This window comes from Hyperolius riggenbachi, chromosome 12, assembly GCF_040937935.1.
Source record: "Hyperolius riggenbachi isolate aHypRig1 chromosome 12, aHypRig1.pri, whole genome shotgun sequence".
Classification (NCBI taxonomy): Eukaryota; Metazoa; Chordata; class Amphibia; order Anura; family Hyperoliidae; genus Hyperolius; species Hyperolius riggenbachi.
In genome coordinates, this window is record NC_090657.1 from 51822569 (window position 1) to 51841575 (window position 19007).

General features: G+C 44.2%; 1 protein-coding gene across 7 annotated transcripts in view; it reads right to left on the reverse strand.

The window, feature by feature from the left end:
* LOC137542203 (rho GTPase-activating protein 39-like) overlaps window positions 1-19007 on the reverse strand; it is a 246130-nt gene that overhangs the window by 143555 nt on the left and 83568 nt on the right. Inside the window, exon 1 of one of the 7 annotated variants that reach the window (XM_068263944.1) lies at window positions 1128-1294. The exons of the other annotated variants lie outside the window; for them this stretch is intronic. Coding sequence (XP_068120045.1) covers window positions 1128-1138 — 11 coding nt within the window. The 5' untranslated portion in view covers window positions 1139-1294. Of the gene's footprint in view, window positions 1-1127; window positions 1295-19007 lie in introns of those variants that run through there. 7 annotated transcript variants of the gene reach the window in all.

Genomic DNA, 19007 nt, shown 5'->3' on the forward strand with positions numbered 1-19007 from the left:
AGATTGTATAGTGTATCGGCAACTCAATAAAGCGGTTACCCCTAGCAACCAGATTCTTTCAGTCAGAAGTTTTAAAGTGCTTGGCCTTTGTAAGCAGGTGCGCCATGTTAGCACCAGATGTCACCCACACGGCTTGTCTCTCCGTCTCTCAGTCGTTTCCTTTGAAACAGAAGACTTGAATGTTGCTATAGGCAACATATCCAGTTAACGAACATAGACCCTTCCCTTAATCATACCCAGTCATGTTGAAGGACAAGTAACTTTGGACCTGTTGCTAGGAACAACAGCCCTGGTCTATTTTTCCTCTCACTCTACGTTTTCATGGGTTCGATTCCCTCTGTAGGACATAGGACACTGTGTGGACATACATATCCCTTTGAATTACATTTTCTACTTCCCATAACCTAAAACCGTACTACAAAAGTTGTCATCCAGATATTAACTACCGTCCCTACTGCATGTATGCGACGGCAGGAGGGACACAAGCTCCATTAGGCACACAGACTGATGTGAATGAATTGTATTCAGTGAAGTGCAATGAAATAGGTCAACGCTGTATAATCATCATAAAAGCACATAGACATCTCTATTATTATGTCCAAAAAAATTCATACCCCTACAGTACATACAGAATAAAAAACAAAAACTATAACAAGTGTGTAATTTTGACTTTTAGTAAATCTTCACTTTTAATAAAGATGTTTGATAGTCGAAAAACAAACAAACTATAAGTTATCTCTTATTGATAGTCCTAAGAACTACTCTCTCACAACTGATCATAATAATATAGCAAAACACTCACAAGCCTTGCTGCACAGAGCAACCAACTGAAACCAACAAAGTTTACAGCACACACTAGTGTGGTTTACAATATAAGACCTTGGGGAGTAGAATAGAAAGTGCTGGCCAGGCTAGGAGACTGGCCACTGTATACTGGACCAGAGCAATAAAGTTCAGACAAATAGAGCCTCCAGGATCAGCTCTGTCTGGAGCAAAGCAGTCCTGGGAACTCAGCCCCCTGTAGTGCTTTGTCACACTTTGGGAACTTCAGCCACACTATCAGCTGCACACACAGCCCAGAATGTCCAACAGACTTGTTCTTCTGTCCCACACAGATCCAGCCTTACCTCTCAGCCATTTCTGCGTGTGTATCCCTCACATGGTCCAAAGCAGAATCCTTACAAGCTGAGGTAGATGTCCTCCATGACCTGTTGATTGCCCAGGTCCCGTGAAATCAGTAGTGATTCCTCAGCAATGATATGGACAAGTGAGATAGCATTGCAAAGCTCCCCCCCACCCCTTGCCTCTGTGACTCAGGCTCTCCCTTCTCAGGCAGGATGTGTAATCTGATTCCACTCCCAGTCCCAGTATATCCTCCCCCATCTACTAGTGTGTAGAGTGAGCTAGGCAGGCATTATTACCCTGTACAAAAGGAGGGGGTGTTTACCCTTTAGCTGCCAGAAGGCTGCATCACCTCACCGCATGCTATCAAGCGACAAAATAGTTAATTCTGTCACAAAGCAAAAAACACCTGTATGACGAGGTTCTCTTGGAAGCTGTATTACCTAATAGTACCAGAACTAAAGCAGAACTCCAAGGGAAACTTTAACCTTTCTGCCCAGCAGTCATCTCTTTCTCCTTGTATGCTTTGGATAATGATTAGTTTTTAAAAACCCAATATGTATATAAAATTTGATATAAAAGTATATAAGAAAAATGATATGCATATAAAAGCAATAGCGGCCATGTCTACGACTGTGACATACTTCCCAACTTTTTGGGGGGATGGAGATGAGGGACACCATCAAAAGAAAAACTATTTAAAGTGCACCTGAGATGAATGATAAGAAAAAAATATATACTTACCTGGAGCTTCCTCCCGCCCCCTTCCAGCTAATCGGTGCCTCGCCGTCCTGCTACGCCAGTAGATGCCTTGTTATCTTCGCCAGTCGGCGCAGGCCAGCTGCTCGTGCTCCCCGTCGCGCCTGATCCGGGCTGCACATGCACAGTACACCCTGACTGCCAAGGATAACAGGGCATTTACCGGAGGAGCTAAGTGACAGATAAGGAAAGCAAGGGAGGGGCTGGAAGAAGCCCCAGGTAATTTTTTTCTTATTGTGCAACTCAGGTGCACTTTAAAGAGGCTCTGTAGTGACATAAAGTACAATGCCTTTATGCTGGGAATACACGGTTCGTTTTTTAGGAGATTAGATTGTTCGATAGTTAATTTCTGACATGTCCGATCTCACTTTCGATTCTTTCGTCGCTCGATTTCTGATAGAAGTGAATGGCAAAAGATAACAAAAACGAGCGGAAGATAAGAGAACCGACTGCAGAATAGAGCGGCAAAAACGATCAAGAGGAGAAGCGAGAGCCAGAAACGAACCGTGTATTCCCAGCATTAGAGTCCGACAATCCCTTTAGCTTGTAAACTCGCATGGACAGGGCTCTCTCACCTTTTTGTGTCTTGGAATTTGTTACTTATGCTGGGAATACACGATGCATTTCTGCCATACGTTTCTCCTCTCGATCGTGTTTGCCGCTCGATTCTGCAGTCGATTCTCTTATCTTCCGCTCGTTTTTCTTATCTTTTTCCATTCACTTCTATCAGAAATCGAGTGGCGAAAGGATCAAAAGGGAGATCGGACATGTCGGAAATTATCTATCGAACCATCTAATCACCTAAAAAAACGAACCGTGTATTCCCAGCATAAAGCCTTGTTTACACTACAACCCGCAGATGGCCGTGCGATCGGAACGCAATGTGTATAATCGCATGCAATCTGCGTTTATATGCGTTGCATGGCTGATCCCATTCATTGTAGTGTAACGATTGTGGAATTCTCTCCGTTATCAGCGCACAAGACGTGTGCGCTGACACTGCGGAAATCCTCCACAAACGTATAATTTGCGGGAACCCAGCAGAAGGTGCAATGCACCTGTAGAGGGAAATCCCTGTCGACAGGGGGAGCTGTGGAGTGCAGAGGAACAGCTCCTCTGCCCTACCACACACGCCAGACAGGGATTGTACGAAGGGACGGAATGCAATCGCAAGAGAGGCGATTGAGAATGAGCACAGAGACAGATTGTATGTGTGTGCACCAAACCAGTCGCCAACCCGCGACGGTGCACACACCACAGCAGATATGAAATAGGAACGCGATCGCGAGAGGTGCGATCACCAGACGTGACACAAGGTTACAGCAAGGCAGAGCACGAGAGTAGCAAAGGCACAGCAAATCATACAATGAGGAGATACGGAAAATAACAAACGCTAGCTAAACGCGAACACCGCACTCATTCGCAACAGTGCACGCGTTTATGCGCGGTCTCCACGTGATAAGCACAATAGAGACAAACACGCCTAACTAACCACTGACAGACAAACATGAAACAGAGGACGCGAGCGCTTGCTTAACGGTTACCTCACCGAGCCTCCAGCAAGCGTTCGTAGCAGACAAGACAGACACGAAAACATGAATAAGCGAACGATAGGATCCACAGCACTAGCGAAAGTGGCTAGCGCGATCCAGGAAGACAGAACAGAAGGATCCACAGCACTAGCGCAGGATGCTAGTGCGATCCAGGTACAGAGTAGCAGAACAGAAGGATCCACAGCACTAGCGCAGGATACTAGTGCGATCCAGGTACAGAGTAGCAGAACAGAAGGATCCACAGCACTAGCGCAGGATGCTAGTGCGATCCAGGTACAGAGTAGCAGAACAGAAGGATCCACAGCACTAGCGCAGGATGCTAGTGCGATCCAGGGAAACAGATCAGACGGGGCTACCAGTAACAACCGCTGTTCCGGTTAGCACCCAGACACACAGAACGATTTCCTGTCGACCACCGCTGGGACAGGACAATCGCAACAGACAAACAAAACAGATAAGCAATCCTAACTGCACTAAGGAAACCTGCCCAGTGCAGTTTCCAGGGATTACTCTAGGCTAATCTTCAACAAAGAGCAAGGCTGACACTCCCGGCGAGTGTCACACAGGATCTAACTCTTATGACCAGCAACTTACTGTGGGAAATATAGCTCTTTATAGAGCAAGCCCACAAGGGATGTGGCTAGGCAATCTGCATGACAAACATATGCAAATTCCTCAGCAGCAAGCTGCAATACTGACAAAAGGTCTCTCTTCCAGAGACCTGCAGAATGCAGACCTGAACAGTGGTCAAAAGGCTGCCTGCCTGCACAGGCAGCTGAGCAGATCATTACATGTAGTTAACCTCCTTGGCGGTTATCCCTAGCTAGGGTCGGGGCGGAAAACCACAGCTAAGAGCGGTGATCCCGACCTTTGCTCGGGGTGGCCGCTGGAGGCTGTATGCCGAGCAGTGCACGCAGCGGGAGCATTTCTACATACCTCCCGGGGATCCCGACGTCGGCTGGCATTCTTCTTTCTCTCCTCTGGGGCTCTGCTTCCTGCTGGTGAGATCTCAACTTTTTCACAAATTTCACTTTAGAGTTGCAGCTCCACCTGGAGGATGGAGGCCTAACTGCAGCGCGGGAGCCCAGGGAGGTGAGTGATTGCTAGGCTGCTGCAGATCTCCCTAGCAGCATGATTTTTTTCCAGGTTTTAAGGTCTGAAAGGGTGCAAAAATATTGCACCGCTTTAAGACCCTAAAATTCGGAAAGAAAGGGGGTTAATGGGTCAGCCGCGCGTTTTGCTAAAAAATGCGTGCAGCATGCGTTAGCGGACGCACCGGTATGCAACGCATGTAATGTGAACCTGAGACAGTGCAGTCTATGCACTTCTGTTGGTTCATGCGGTTCTGCCTCCCGCATATGTTGCCAAAATACAGACGGCAACGTGTGCAATGTGAACGAGGCCTCAGTCTTTAGCTTGCACTCTGTTTTACATTTTATTCATCATGTTCCATTTGTAATTGTAATCACAATTTCTGTATTCTGTACCAGTGTCCATATTTGATGTATATAATTGTCTGTATCATTATGTAGCCGATGCTTGTTTTCTTACTTTGAACAGAGCCACGGAATATGTTGGTGCTTTATAAATCAATAATGATAATAATAATTCAGTAAATTATTAAAGGGGAACTGAAGTAAGAGGTATACGGAGGCTGCCATATTGATTTCCTTTTAATCAATACCAGTTGCCTGGCAGCCCTGCTGGTCTATTTCTCTGCAGGAAGATCTGAATAACACCAGGAAAAAGCATGCAGATAGTCTTGAATCAAAATGCAGTATGGCGGGCAGTTCACTAAAGACTGGCTTTGAGAAAGGCGGCCGAGACCGCTGAAACGCGTTAGCCCACTCTTCTACGCATCACATGCTAAGAGGTGATATAGCATTGACGCTATCGGAGCCTGGAAACGTCTAATCAGGCCTTTAGACCAAATACCTTACTACGGTAACCAGGCAACCTTACAACATTAGCTGTGAGAAGTAGGTGACGTCACCCGGAAGTGAACAAGCCGCCGCCCGGAAGCACTACCCTTCGTCATTGCAACGCATAGTGCAACTCTACGGGCGAGTGGATCCCATTGACACAGGCCTTGAGCAGCCGGCCGGAGCCCGAACCTGTGGATTCAAGCATCAAGCACCCGATGGGAAGTGTGAGTACCCTCTGAATTACGCGCATGGATTGTTGCCATATGAGACTCTTACACTACGGAACTATTGTCAGACGCACTTTGTACATCTGAAGCCCACTCTTCTACGCATCACATGCTAAGAGGTGATATAGCATTGACGCTATCGGAGCCTGGAAACGTCTAATCAGGCCTTTAGACCAAATACCTTACTACGGTAACCAGGCAACCTTACAACATTAGCTGTGAGAAGTAGGTGACGTCACCCGGAAGTGAACAAGCCGCCGCCCGGAAGCACTACCCTTCGTCATTGCAACGCATAGTGCAACTCTACGGGCGAGTGGATCCCATTGACACAGGCCTTGAGCAGCCGGCCGGAGCCCGAACCTGTGGATTCAAGCATCAAGCACCCGATGGGAAGTGTGAGTACCCTCTGAATTACGCGCATGGATTGTTGCCATATGAGACTCTTACACTACGGAACTATTGTCAGACGCACTTTGTACATCTGATAAGAGATCCCATTGCGGCAGCTATTATCTGTTTACAACAAAACTATCAATCTAAGATAACCCTGGCTGAGGAAGTGTATTTCTGCAACTGATACCAGGGAATACTAAAGAGCATTTTCTGAAGATTACCTCCAGATACTTTTTACAATTTCAAACAAGCATTCTCTCTCTTCAGATAAAGGTCTCTCTAATTTTTACCTAACCACATCAGTGGCATAACCCCCCCTTTTTTCAACCTTTTTTAATCTTTTTCAATTTAAGAAATTTTAAGAAAAAATTTTTTTGCACACATTGGATGGTCCGAGTATGAAAGAATGTATGTATGTGGAAGTGTCCTATGATATTTGATAATTCAGGTATCTATATGTACATATGTATGACACTATGAATTGTATGTTTTTTAGAGGTTTTATATCATGTTCATGAAATAGGAAAGTTTTATTTGCAGTATAAATATTAAAGTATACTTTTATGAATTTATGATCCATTTATGGTCTGATTATAGGAATTTACAAGTGTATTAGGATTGAAACACAGCTATATACTAGCCCAGCGCAACCTGTTTTTTGATTCAAACTAATTATATCCCATGTGTGGTGAGGTGGGAGCCCACATTTAATTGGTTAGCAGCGGGTGAATAAGTATTATATAGAGAACCCATACAAGCGCCCTCCAAGTTTCTTTTTTATGCAGATAGTCTTGTCAGATCTGACTTTAAAGTCAGAAACACCTGATCTGCTCCATGCTTGTTCAGGGGCTATGGCTAATAGTATTAGAGGCAGAGGATCAGCAGGGCTGTCAGGCAACTGGTATTGCTTAAAAGGAAATAAACATGGCAGCCTCCATATACCTCTCACTTCAGTTGTCCTTTAAGACACCCAGTTTTCTGGTAACTTTCCTTGTTCAGCATCAGAAACACTTCATTCATCTTACATAGGTCTGTGGTTCTGCCCTCCCAGTGTTGTTTAACCTAGGCTGTTTAGCTCTGCGTAATTCTCCTCCCAAAGCATTCTGGGACACCAGGTATATTTTATGCTGGCTTGGAACTCTCAGTAAACTAACATTCTGCACAGCTATACCTGATGGGACTAAAAATGTCACCACTTGTAATAAATATCAGAATGTAAATCAGGGTGAGAAAAGATTTTACAACAAAGACTGACTAATTAATTTGTAAAATATATTGTAAAAAAAAAAATCTATTTTATTACGTTATTTTCACTAGAGCTACTACATTTTTCCAACACAAGTCCAGCAATTCATTATTTCTGAATTCTTCAGTAAAATGCACATTGCTTGTAGAAAGTAAGGGTAGGGGTACATTATGTAACATTTTAATAGAGTGGACATTTAATAGATTAGACATTTGACAATAAAAAGACTGAATCAAATGAATATCTATTAAAAACTAGGACCTTTTATCTACTGATTTTGACCAAACAAATTGATCAAGCCAGACCGTTATTTAAACGACTCAAATTCACTTCATTTTGTATTGCATAAAGCCTAACTATCAGCTATCTAATCAATACTCTGTTGAATCCTATCAGAGAGGCGCATGGTGGTAAAATCATCAATGTTCAATAACCGACTTTTACTCATACAGGGAAACATTGTCTAGTGTATGGCTGGATTTGTTTACTGAGCAATTATAGTATCATATTATGGGCTTGATTAACTAAACCGTGATAACTCATATCAAATCCGCGATTGCGCGTGAAAACGCTAGCGTAGCTGTGATATGAGTTATCAGTTTAGTGAATCAATGAATAATAGTAAAGATTGAAAAAAAAGTTACATACTTACCTCAGTGGGGTGAAGCTTCCCTTAGTGACAAGATATATATATATACACTGTACAGCGCTGCGTAATATGTCGGCGCTATATAAATAATAAATAATAATAATAATAATAATCTCCGTACGTCCCTCTTGTGCTGCACTGGGAGCCTCTAATCTTTGAGCGTCAGAGAATGCTCCTGGCCACGGGCGTTGCTAGCCCCAAAGATCAATGGCACATGCCCCGGATCTATTCTGGGGCGCCCCGGATGTTCCCCAGGCAGAGTCCGGCAGCAGGCAGCAGTACTCATCTCCCACACCCTCCAAAGATTGCTGAGAAAGGCTTCTCTGTTATCTGATGGGGCCAGACTCCTCTTCAAGCATGAGTGGGGCCGTTCTGTGCCAGTACAGTAAGCCAGAGCCGCACGTGTGGCTGCTGTGCTTGCGCCAGTGCAGGTTGGCTGCGCTCGTGCCAGGGGAGGATCGCGGCCATGATGTTAAGGAGGGTCCTAGGCACTGGCGGAAGACCGGAGGACAGCGTGGGAAGGCTCTGAAGGAAGTAAGCATGTGTTTCTGAATACAACTTACGATCATATCTAAAGGTGCCCATTTAGGGAACAACCGACATTCCAATTAATATAGTTTATGCTCTCCAATTTCATTTCCCCTCCCCTCCAGACACATTTTTAGTTTTCCCCATTACTTTTCGATATCTTTACTTTGTGGGCCTGTTTACACTGCATCATGCATATAAAAACCAGATTTGCTATATGCGTTTCTGATGCATGGCATATGTGCCGGACAGCGGCCGCGACACAATAGAACCCAACGGGAAATCGCGTACGTAGGCCAATTTACACACGCTAGGTTCTTGGCAGAAGTGGTCGTTATTGGCCACCTTGGATGGGTTTAATCTCGCGCGTGTACATAGCTGATGCTGGTTTCTGGGGCTTACCAACCCACTTTAAAGAGGACTTACCTAAGGAGAGGGAAGCATTTGTAGATGACAAGACAAGACAAATAACATTTATATTGCGCTTTTCTCCAGGTGGACTCAAAGTGCTAGAGCTGCTGCCACTAGGGCGCGCTCAGTAGCAGGGAGTCTTGCCCAATGACTCCTTACTGAATAGGTGCTGCCTTACTAAACAGGAATAGCCAACCTTCAAAACCTGGTCTCCGGTGTCAGAGGCAGGGCCCTTAAAGGGACCCTGAACACAACTTAAAAATGGAATATGATCTTACCTTGGGCTTCAATCCGCCCCCCCCCCCCCCTCCCGTAGTCCGTGAGTTTCCTTGGCATCCTCTGGGCTCCCTCCGTTCCTCCACTGGTGGTTCTGTTAGCTGCATGACTTTTCCAGGAGTCGTGGGCAACTCCACATGCATGGCCCTTCCGTGCCCGTCTCGCTCGCACGCCTGTTGCCTTCAGCTTTCTGTGCATGTGTTTTTCTTTCTTTCTTTCAGTGAACAGCGCAGACATAACTTTGATGTTTGGTAGCTTTCAGGACATAACTTTGATGTTAGGCTAAGTTTTCACACTTTTATTATTTAAACAGTCATATTGTTTAACAGATCTCTACATAACACCTGAAAGAGTGAGCAGTGGGGATGTACGGAATATCCTGTTCCTCGGACCTTTGACACCCAGCAGCCATTTCAGCAGTCCGAAGAATGCACCCTTTCTAGTTCTGTGGAGTGAATACAGTATGTGGCATGTCTTGTGTTTTATCATTAATATTAATGTATGCAGCACTGACATATTTTCCATAGTGCTGCAACAGACTCACTAAAGTATGCCATACAAGGGTTGGCAGCGTCTTGATCTGGCAAACAATCAATCAGTCCCCAATAAGCGATTGATTGAACAGCAACTGATGTACCACGTTACTCCATACGTGATCAGATTTTATAGAAAACTGATCGGAAGGCAACTTGATGCATTAAAGGAGAGGTTATGATAGCTGCCATATTTATTTCCTTTTAAACAAAACCAGTTGCCTGGCAGCCCTGCTCAGAGTCAAGACAAGGTCCTCCAGCACCCAAGGCTGAGACACCAAAGTGCTTCCCTTCATCCCTCCCACCCCAGCTGTCACACACTGATTGCTATTATGCTGGATACACACCATGAGTTTCCGCGTTCCACGCGGCCGTCGATACGCGTCGATTCGATTATTTTCGAACATGTCCGAACGAATTTCGATGATTTTTAGGTCGAATGCCATGTAAAGTATGGCAAATCGACCTAACTTTCCATCGAAGCTTGAATCGGACATGTCGGAAATCGATGGCCGCATCGAACGCGGAAACGCATGGTATGTATCCAGCATTAGACTAAGAGGCACCCCAGGGTCTCCAACACCTTAATCTCTAGTTATCTGGCTTGCAGTCACTGCCAACACAATGGAATGATAGCTGAGTTTTGCGCCCCTCCTACACTGCACCCTGAGGCTGAAGCCTCTCTCGCCTTTGTCTCGGCCCTGCTGACTACAGCAGTGTTTGAATTAGTGATGAGCGAAAATGCCGATATTCTTTTTGCATTCATGGTCGTGAAAATAATGTAAAATTCGACCGAAAATGCCTTTGAAAATCATTTGCAATATTTTAGATTTTTCGCGATTTACGCAAATTTTCACATCAGTGTATTTCCTTTGACTATTTTGCGAAAACACAATATGTATTTTTGAAAATATATTCTCAAAATAAAAAAAAAACAACAAGCTTTCAGCTAATCAGGTCAGACTTGAGTCAGAAACATCTGATCTGCATATGCTTGTTCAGGGTCTATGGCTATAAGTATTCCAGGCAGCGGATCAGCAGGACAGCCAGGCAATTTACTTTCTTTAAAAGGGAAAAATTATGTCAGCCTCCACATCCCTCTTACTTCAGAATACCTTTAAAGGGAAGGTCCAAGCAAAATAAAAAAAAAATGAGTTTCACTTATCTGGGGCTTCTACCAGCCCCATGCAGCCATCCTGTGCCCTCGTAGTCACTCACTGCTGCTCCAGTCCCCCGCTGGCAGCTTGCCGACCTCAGAGGGCCGCATTTCGTACATTTTTACGCATTCCCGCTAGTGCAGGAACATTAACACATACATTTTTACGCGTTAGTGGTGCAATGCGTACATTTTTACGCGTTGCACCACTAACGCGTAAAAATGTATGTGTTAATGTACCTGCACTAGCGGGAATACGTAAAAATGTACGCGAGCGGCCCGCCGACCTCCGAGGTCGGCAAGCTGCCAGCAGGGGACTGGAGCAGCAGTGAGTGACTACGAGGGCACAGTATGGCTGCATGAGGCTGGTAGAAGCCCCAGGTAAGTGAAACTCATTTTTTTTATTTTGCTTGGACCTCTCCTTTAAATACTGGCTTCTTAAATCTCTCATGGTCTATAATGGGAAGAATTCACTGTCACACTTCCTGGCTCCAGAGGCGTAGCAATAGCCATAGCAGCCATAGCAGATGCTATGGGGCCATGCACTATATACAGTGAAGACAACACGAGAATGTAAATTGTCCAATTAAGTCACATCCATAGGGTAGGGGCAGGCGGCATTGTTCAAGAGTGCCTACATCTGAGGACCCCATTAAAGTTTTTCTATGGGGCCCCATGATCTCTAGCTACGCCACTGCCTGGCTCTGTTCTCATCATTGCTGGAATCAGGGGTGTATCTGGGTAATATAGAGCTTATGGCAAACACTGAAATTGCGCCCCCCACCTCGGGTCAGAGCCCCCTTTCCCTCCAAAACAGCAGCCTTCCTCGCATTCATTTGTTAGGTTGTCTTACTTTTGGGAAATATCTTTTCTTAAGGCAGCCATACACTGGTCGATGTGCCATCAGATCGACCAGCTGACAGATCCCTATCTGATCGAATCTGATCAGATAGGGATCGTATGGCTGCCTTTACTGCAAACAGATTGTGAATCGATTTCAGCCTGAAACCGATCACAATCTGTTCAGCTGCTCCTGCCGCCTGTCCTCCCCCCGCGCATACATTACCTGACGCTGGCTCCCGGGCATCTTCTCCACGCTGCACCGCTCTGTTCTTGCTCCATCTCGGCGCTTCCTGTGTCACTCCGTGACCAGGAAGTTCAAATAGAGCGCCCTCTATTTGAACTTCCTGGGTCACTGCAGTGACCCAGGAAGCGCCGGGATGGAGCGGGTGCAGCGCTGAGAAGATGCGGAGAAGACGCCCGGGAGCCCGCATCAGGTAATGTATTTTTCATCGGATCGGCCGCCGCTAGCGACGCGCACTTTACCCGCGGGCGATCGAGGGTAATTTCCCGCACGGCGCGAACGACGGACCGATCCGATTTCGGGAGGAAATCGGATCGTCAGCGGCGTTTACCGCGAACGATTGGCAGCAGATTCGATCCCAGGATCGAATCTGCTGTCGAAACGGCCGGGAATCGGGCCAGTGTATGGTCACCTTTATTCCCTCTGTCCTCTTTTCTAACACCTAAGGTGGCCATACACTCGTTAGATTAGCAGCAGATAGATCAGCAGATAGATTTTCTGATCTATCTGATGTGTTTAGGAACATTTTTTACTAGGAACAGATTACCAATAGATTTCAGTATGAAATCTATTGAAAGTCGATCTGATGGCATTTTTTGCCATCAGATTTCCATTAGGTCCAATGCAAATTGATAAGCAATCTCATCAGATCGACCTAGATTTTCCAGCATGTCAGATCGATTGAAATCGATCGAAATCGGCTGCAAATCGATTGATCGGGCAATCGATTTGTGATCGATCAATTTCGCTAATCGGCTGAGTGTATGGGCCCCTTAAGCCAAGTGCACCCTACTTACATAAGTTATGTTTCCTAGATAACAGAATTAATCTGATCTGAGGTCTGAGTGACAGGGAGGCACAGGGGCAGGCATGGGGGTGCAGCACAGAGGCAGGCATAATGCCCATGGTGCTGTGGCGCCCATGGCATGAGCCATTCCTGCACCCCTCTAGATACACCTCTGGCTGGAATTGTGGGTGTTCCCCTTCAACTTAAAATATCCACACTCTTATTGCACCTTTCAGTAAAATTAGGCAGTTAGGGCTGGGACCCACTAGGGAGATTTTGGCAGCAGTTTTGGATCGCCGACAATTCCAAAAAACCCTTGCCAATGTAGTTACAGTAAATCTATGGGAACCCACTAATACGATTGCGATTAGAGATAATCACGTGACATTCAACATTGCTGTGCATAGAAGCGCTGCAAAATCGATTTAAAAAGCAATTTTGCAGCCATTTGGAGGGGAGCGTTTAGAATTTTAAATAAAGTTATTTATACTTACCGAATGTCCCGATATCTGGCTTCCGCCCGTAGCCCCGCCCCCTAGCAGAAGGGGTCACAGGGGCTTCTATGATTGGTCCAAGAGAAGCACCTATGACCTCTTCCATTAGGGGGCTGGGCTACATACAGAAGCGGACATTGGGACACCTGGTAAATACCTGAATACTAAAGATTATTTAGGGAAAAAAAGCGTTAATCAGTCGGTCATCGGTTTCTCAAAAGTTTGCCTCGGGCGGCAAAAAGTCTAGAATCGGCCCTGCGTAACGTATCGGACTAGGAAGTACACAGAGCTTGCGCAATTTAAATTCGCAGCTGCGATTCCTAGTGGCCTTTAAAGGATTCCTTACAGTTCTGCACTCATCATACAACTCCTGAACTGGAATTCAGATAATACATCGGAAATCATCACACTAAAGGTGGCCACTAACGATCCAATTTCTAGCGAAAAATCGTTCGAGCGATCAGAAATTCTGATCGGAAGTGAAATCGTTCACTACACCATCAACGAACCAATCTTTGCTTCCTATAGATCACGACCAACAAGAAAATCCAAATTTTGGTTCGACGAAAATTCATTCGGACGACATTTTTTTCACTCGTTCATAATCGATTGTGTCCACCAATGGAGATTATTTACAACCAATCCGATCAGAATTTCTGATCGCTCGAACGATTTTTTGCTAGAAATTGGATCGTTAGTGGCCACCTTAACACATCAGCGTCAGTTAAGGGGAAGTCCCTTATGAAAGTCCCATGCAGATGTCATTGTCACTTATCTCTCTGCAAAATTCCCTTACAAAAACACCTAGCAAAATTCAATAATCACATGACAGCTACTGCATTTTAAAACGGGAGAGCCTAATACCATAGGGAAACAATGTCAGTGTATTATCAAGAGTTTTAGAATGTCCAAAACAAACAAGACATTCCATAACTTGCCCGGATTTATTATCGCCCCTCCCAGAATCCTTTGCAAAACAATTCCTGGCACAAAGGCGCTAACAAACCCTTTTGTCTGTTTAGTGCAAAACTGACAATGGGGGTGGAAATACCAAAGTGCATGCTCTTTACCATTAGAACAGCTAGTAACAAAAGACAGCCTCGTTTGTTTAGATGTTTAAATGTGTTAATGGACTTTGATATGTTACTTTTAATGTCTGAATTAAAGAGGTGGCCAGGCAACAAAATGGAAAGGGTTTTCAGACATCCTATAATATTGTCATTAACTTTATGATGAATGAATCCAGCACACCTGAAGTGACAGGGATATGGAGGTTGCCATATTGATTTCCTATTAAACAATACCAGTTGCCCGGCAGTCCTGCTGATCTTTTTAGTCAGTAGTGTCTGAATCACACACCTGAAACAAGCAAGCAGCTAAACTTGTCAGATTTTTGCCAGAGACATCTGACCTGCATGCTTGCTCAGGGTCTACGGCTAGAGTATTAAGGTAGCCATACATCTAGGGATTTTGCATCAAGCTATTAACAATCAACTTTATTGGGCGATCCACTTGGCTGCCCATGGAGTGCACCTGAAGTGCTTTGAATCTGCCAGGATATAAATCTTCTGTGACTTGTCTTTTCTTGAACAGTAACTGATTCCTGTAAAATCAACATATATCTTCCATGAACAAATTCATGCAATTTACACAGATATTATTGTCAATTGTGCATACTGGAACACACTAGATTCAATAAAATTAGCGAAACCGGTTGGTTGATCAGGCCACCAAATCGATAACTGTATGGCCACCTTTAAAGAGGCACTGTAGCAACATATAATAGAATGCAGTAAATCATAGATTCCCACTTTTATGGTAATTTCTGTGTTTAGCATCAGAAACGCTTCCTATATCTATATATATGGCTCCACCAGGGCGGCTCTCCTCTGTGAATCCCTCCACTGGCTTCCTATCCAGTCCAGAATCAGATTCAAGATACTGTGTCTGACCTACAAATCTGTCCACAAAACCTGTCCAACCTACGTTTCCGATCTTACTCAGAGGCACACACCTAGCCGCTTACTCCGCTCTTCCAATGAACTTCACTTAACCGCCCCCCGCATCACCCAGTCCCATGCACGCCTACAGGACTTCTCAAGAGCTGCTCCAACACTATGGAACTTCCTACCTCCATTCATTAGGGCAGCCCCCTCCTTAAACACCTTCCAGAAGGCCCTCAAAATTCACCTTTTTACTCTGGCCTACAACCCCTCACTAGTGCTCTAAACCCGCAGCGGAACTCTGGTCCCCTACCTTTCGTGTCTCTACTGTTGGGAATACACGGCTCGATTCTGAGCCATTAAGATGGCTCGATAGATAATTTCCGACATGTCCGATCTCCCGCCCAATCGTTTCCGTGCTCGATTCTGCATGGAGGACAATGGGAAAAGATGAGAAAAACGAGCGGAAGATAAGAGAATCGCCTGCAGAATCGAGTGCGGAAAACAATGGGGCGCGGAATTGAGCGCCAAAATCGAGCCGTGTATGCCCAGCATACCTCTCCCTCTAGATTGTAAGCCTTTGGGCAGGGTCCTCCTCCTTTTGTGTCCTACCTACTCATGCACCTCCATTACCCATCCTATGGATCTGAGCGAACTCGACTTGCTTAATCTCCATGCTCCCCTCCAGTGACTGATTAAACATTACATTGTGCTCATTCTGTGCTGTGTGATCTGGTCTTTCTTGTATTCCTGTGTTGTCGTATTGCTGTATGTCACCCCTAAATATTGTCTGTAACCGAAACTAATGTCCAGCACTGCGTAATATGTTGGCGCTTTATTAAGTACAATAAATAAATAATAAAATATATCCCCACTTCCTGAGAAGATCAAACAAACTGCAAATGAGTGATCTAAATACTGCCCGTCGTTCCATGTGTACTGTATGTCCGATCGATGTCTGATCACCTAGACTTTTCTGCTAACATTTTTTCTCTCGATTCATCTCCAATCAATATCCAATCAGAAAAATGAACTACATTTGAAAAAAAATTTGCTTACATGTGTACACTAGCTTTCTTCTATATCAGAGCTAAAAATCAATCAGATCTCTTGCTAGAAAGTAAAATCTTCCGTGACATCTGCGTGTGTATGAGCTACATAAATGCATTTTCAGCTGTCTTTTTATGGAACCTGTAGTGAGAGGGATATGGAGGCTGCCGTATTTATTTCAGTTGCCTGGCATCCTGCTGATCTCTTTGGCTGCAGTACTGTCTGGATCACATGATCACCTGAAACAAGCATGCAGCAAATACAGTCACACTTCAGTCAGAAACCTCTGATCTGCATGCTTGTCCTGGGTCTATGGCTAGGAGTATTAGAGGCAGATGATCAGCAGGACAGCCAGGCAATGTGCATAGTTTAAAAGGAAATAAATACAGCACAATCCAGATCCCTATTATGCTGGGAATACACAATGAGTTTTCTCTGCAGATTAACTGATTTTCCGATCGTTTTTTCCTATTGATTTCCATTCACTTGTATGAGAAAATCGATCAGAAAAACAGATAATAATCAGATCGTACCTGTTGGAAGTTATCTATCGAGCCATTTGCCAAAAAAATTCATTGGCCTCAATTCACTAAGATCATGCTAGAGATAATAAGGCAAGAGAAAACTTACCTCCACACAGTGAGAGAGCTATCTTATTTCTTCATTCCTTAAGTTACCTCTCCTGTAGTTAAGTTACCTCCTCTGTAGTTAATTTACCTCCTCTGTAGTTAATTTACCTCCTCTGTAGTTAATTTACCTCCTCTGTAGTTAATTTACCTCCTCTGTACTTATTTTCACATGCAGCTAATTAACAGCCTGTCTTTAACTCTGGAGTTATTTTAAGGATTGGAGAGTTAATTTAAAGACAGAAGAGTTAACTTTAGGCTTTGCCTGAGTAAAATGTTTCCTGAATACTACATGCCTTATCACCATGGTAACAACTCTAGAAGAGTTATTAAAGACAGGAGATAAGTTTAGTGAATTGAGGCCAAAGTGTATTCCCAGCATTGCTTCAGTTGTCTTTTAACATGCTGTAACATCATGATCAGTAGCTTTTGTACAGGGAACACACCAAAACACATTGCAGCTCCCCCTAGTGTGCGATTGCTAATTAACAGCTATAAAGGCATTCATAAACAAATGAGCAGTCTAGCAGGCTGATTGAATTGTGTTAGGAACAAACATCTGGCAGCTCAGTCTGAGCACTCTACATTTGAATTAACAGTTACATGGGGTCTCCAATACACACATTGATTTAATTAAGTTATATCTCTCGCCTGGGGCTATGAAACTTGCCATGTCTTTTTCTTTGTAGAGCTCAGAAGTAAAATAAAGGCCTGTCAGTCAGATCTGCCTGCCGAGCTGACATATTCCATAACATCTGGTGGCTGGAGAATCGGTAATATAGCACTCTGCTTATCTGGAAGAGCTGCTGGGGTGTCGATGGAAACATTTCCGTTACCGCTCTCACATAGAGGATATCAGAGATAACTTGAAATGGGAGCTCAGGCTAAATTTTTAATACATATTTGAACAGAGCACAAGATAGCATGCTGGGTAAGTGGTTAGTGTTAAAAGGGCCAGACTTATGGAAAGGCATAAAAAGGTTGGAGCCTAGGGTGGCTGTTGCCGAAGGGGGTGTCTGGACAGGGAAGAGGAGGCTGCAACTGGAGGGGTGCACATAGAAGGGAGCCACGAGGGCAAACATGAAAAAGGTGCCTGGAAAAAAAAGGTGCAGGAGATTGCCGGTAGTAGAATATGGGTAAAATTAGTGATATTCAACTACTGGAGTTTGATGGTAAAATATAGGTAAGGTTTACCGATATTTTACTATGGATAAACCTAACCCTACTCTCACACTAAACTGATCGGTCCCTCTTGTGTCACAATTTGAATTCTGCCCTGTATGTTTTTTCTTGTATGTTGTTGTTTCTCTGCTTGGTAACTGCATGGTTGTGAGCCATGTACTGTACCTATTTATCTACCTATCCTCTACTTGAGCTTTGTATTGTGCCAAACCCAATTCCAGTCATGACTCCGCAAAATATTATGATGTTCTGATTCTGAAAAAAAAAGCGCAATATAAATGTTCTGTGACTTGTCTACTATACAGATCTGAAAATATAGAAGAGGATGACCCTGGAGACAGAGTCTTTATACAACAAAGAAGACTATACAGAGAGGTGAAACACTACAATCGGCAGAAGAGGCTTCAGTCAAGCGACTGATCAAAACAAAGTTATAAAGAAGAACCCCGAGAACTTTTAGCAGCATAACAAGACAAATTACAACAACCATCTGGCCAACCAACTACTGGAAAACACGTAAGGGATCTAAGAAGGTCCTTATATACACATTAGTCAGGGTGGGGTGCTTATCTGATTGCTTGATTATTGGGGTAATTGGATAGCACCATAAGCTCACAGCCCTCATTTTGTGGGGATTATGTCTTGACGGGTCTGAGCTGTTTCAGTGAAATGAGAGAACTATGCAATCAGTGTATACGGCATAATGAATTAACCTGCAAGCCTAGAGGATAGTTTTCACGGGAGAAGAAGCACAAATCCAAATGTTCATCTGGCTTTTATAGAATGACACCAGTTACAACGTTTCAGACTAAGATACAAACAAGGTTGTCTTCATGTACAAAATATACAATACTGTTACAATACTATTTTTTTATTTTGTCTGTCAAATGCTACAGCATTGTATAAACTGTTATAAATAGTTTTGAACTTAAAGTTAAAGTTTTAAACTTTAAAAGCACATTGAGGGTCCATTCACATCATAAATCGCAAAACGGTAGTGCTTAGCGCTACCATTTTGCGCGGGCGATTAGCGTGGTAACATCACTGCTCACACTTCCACGAT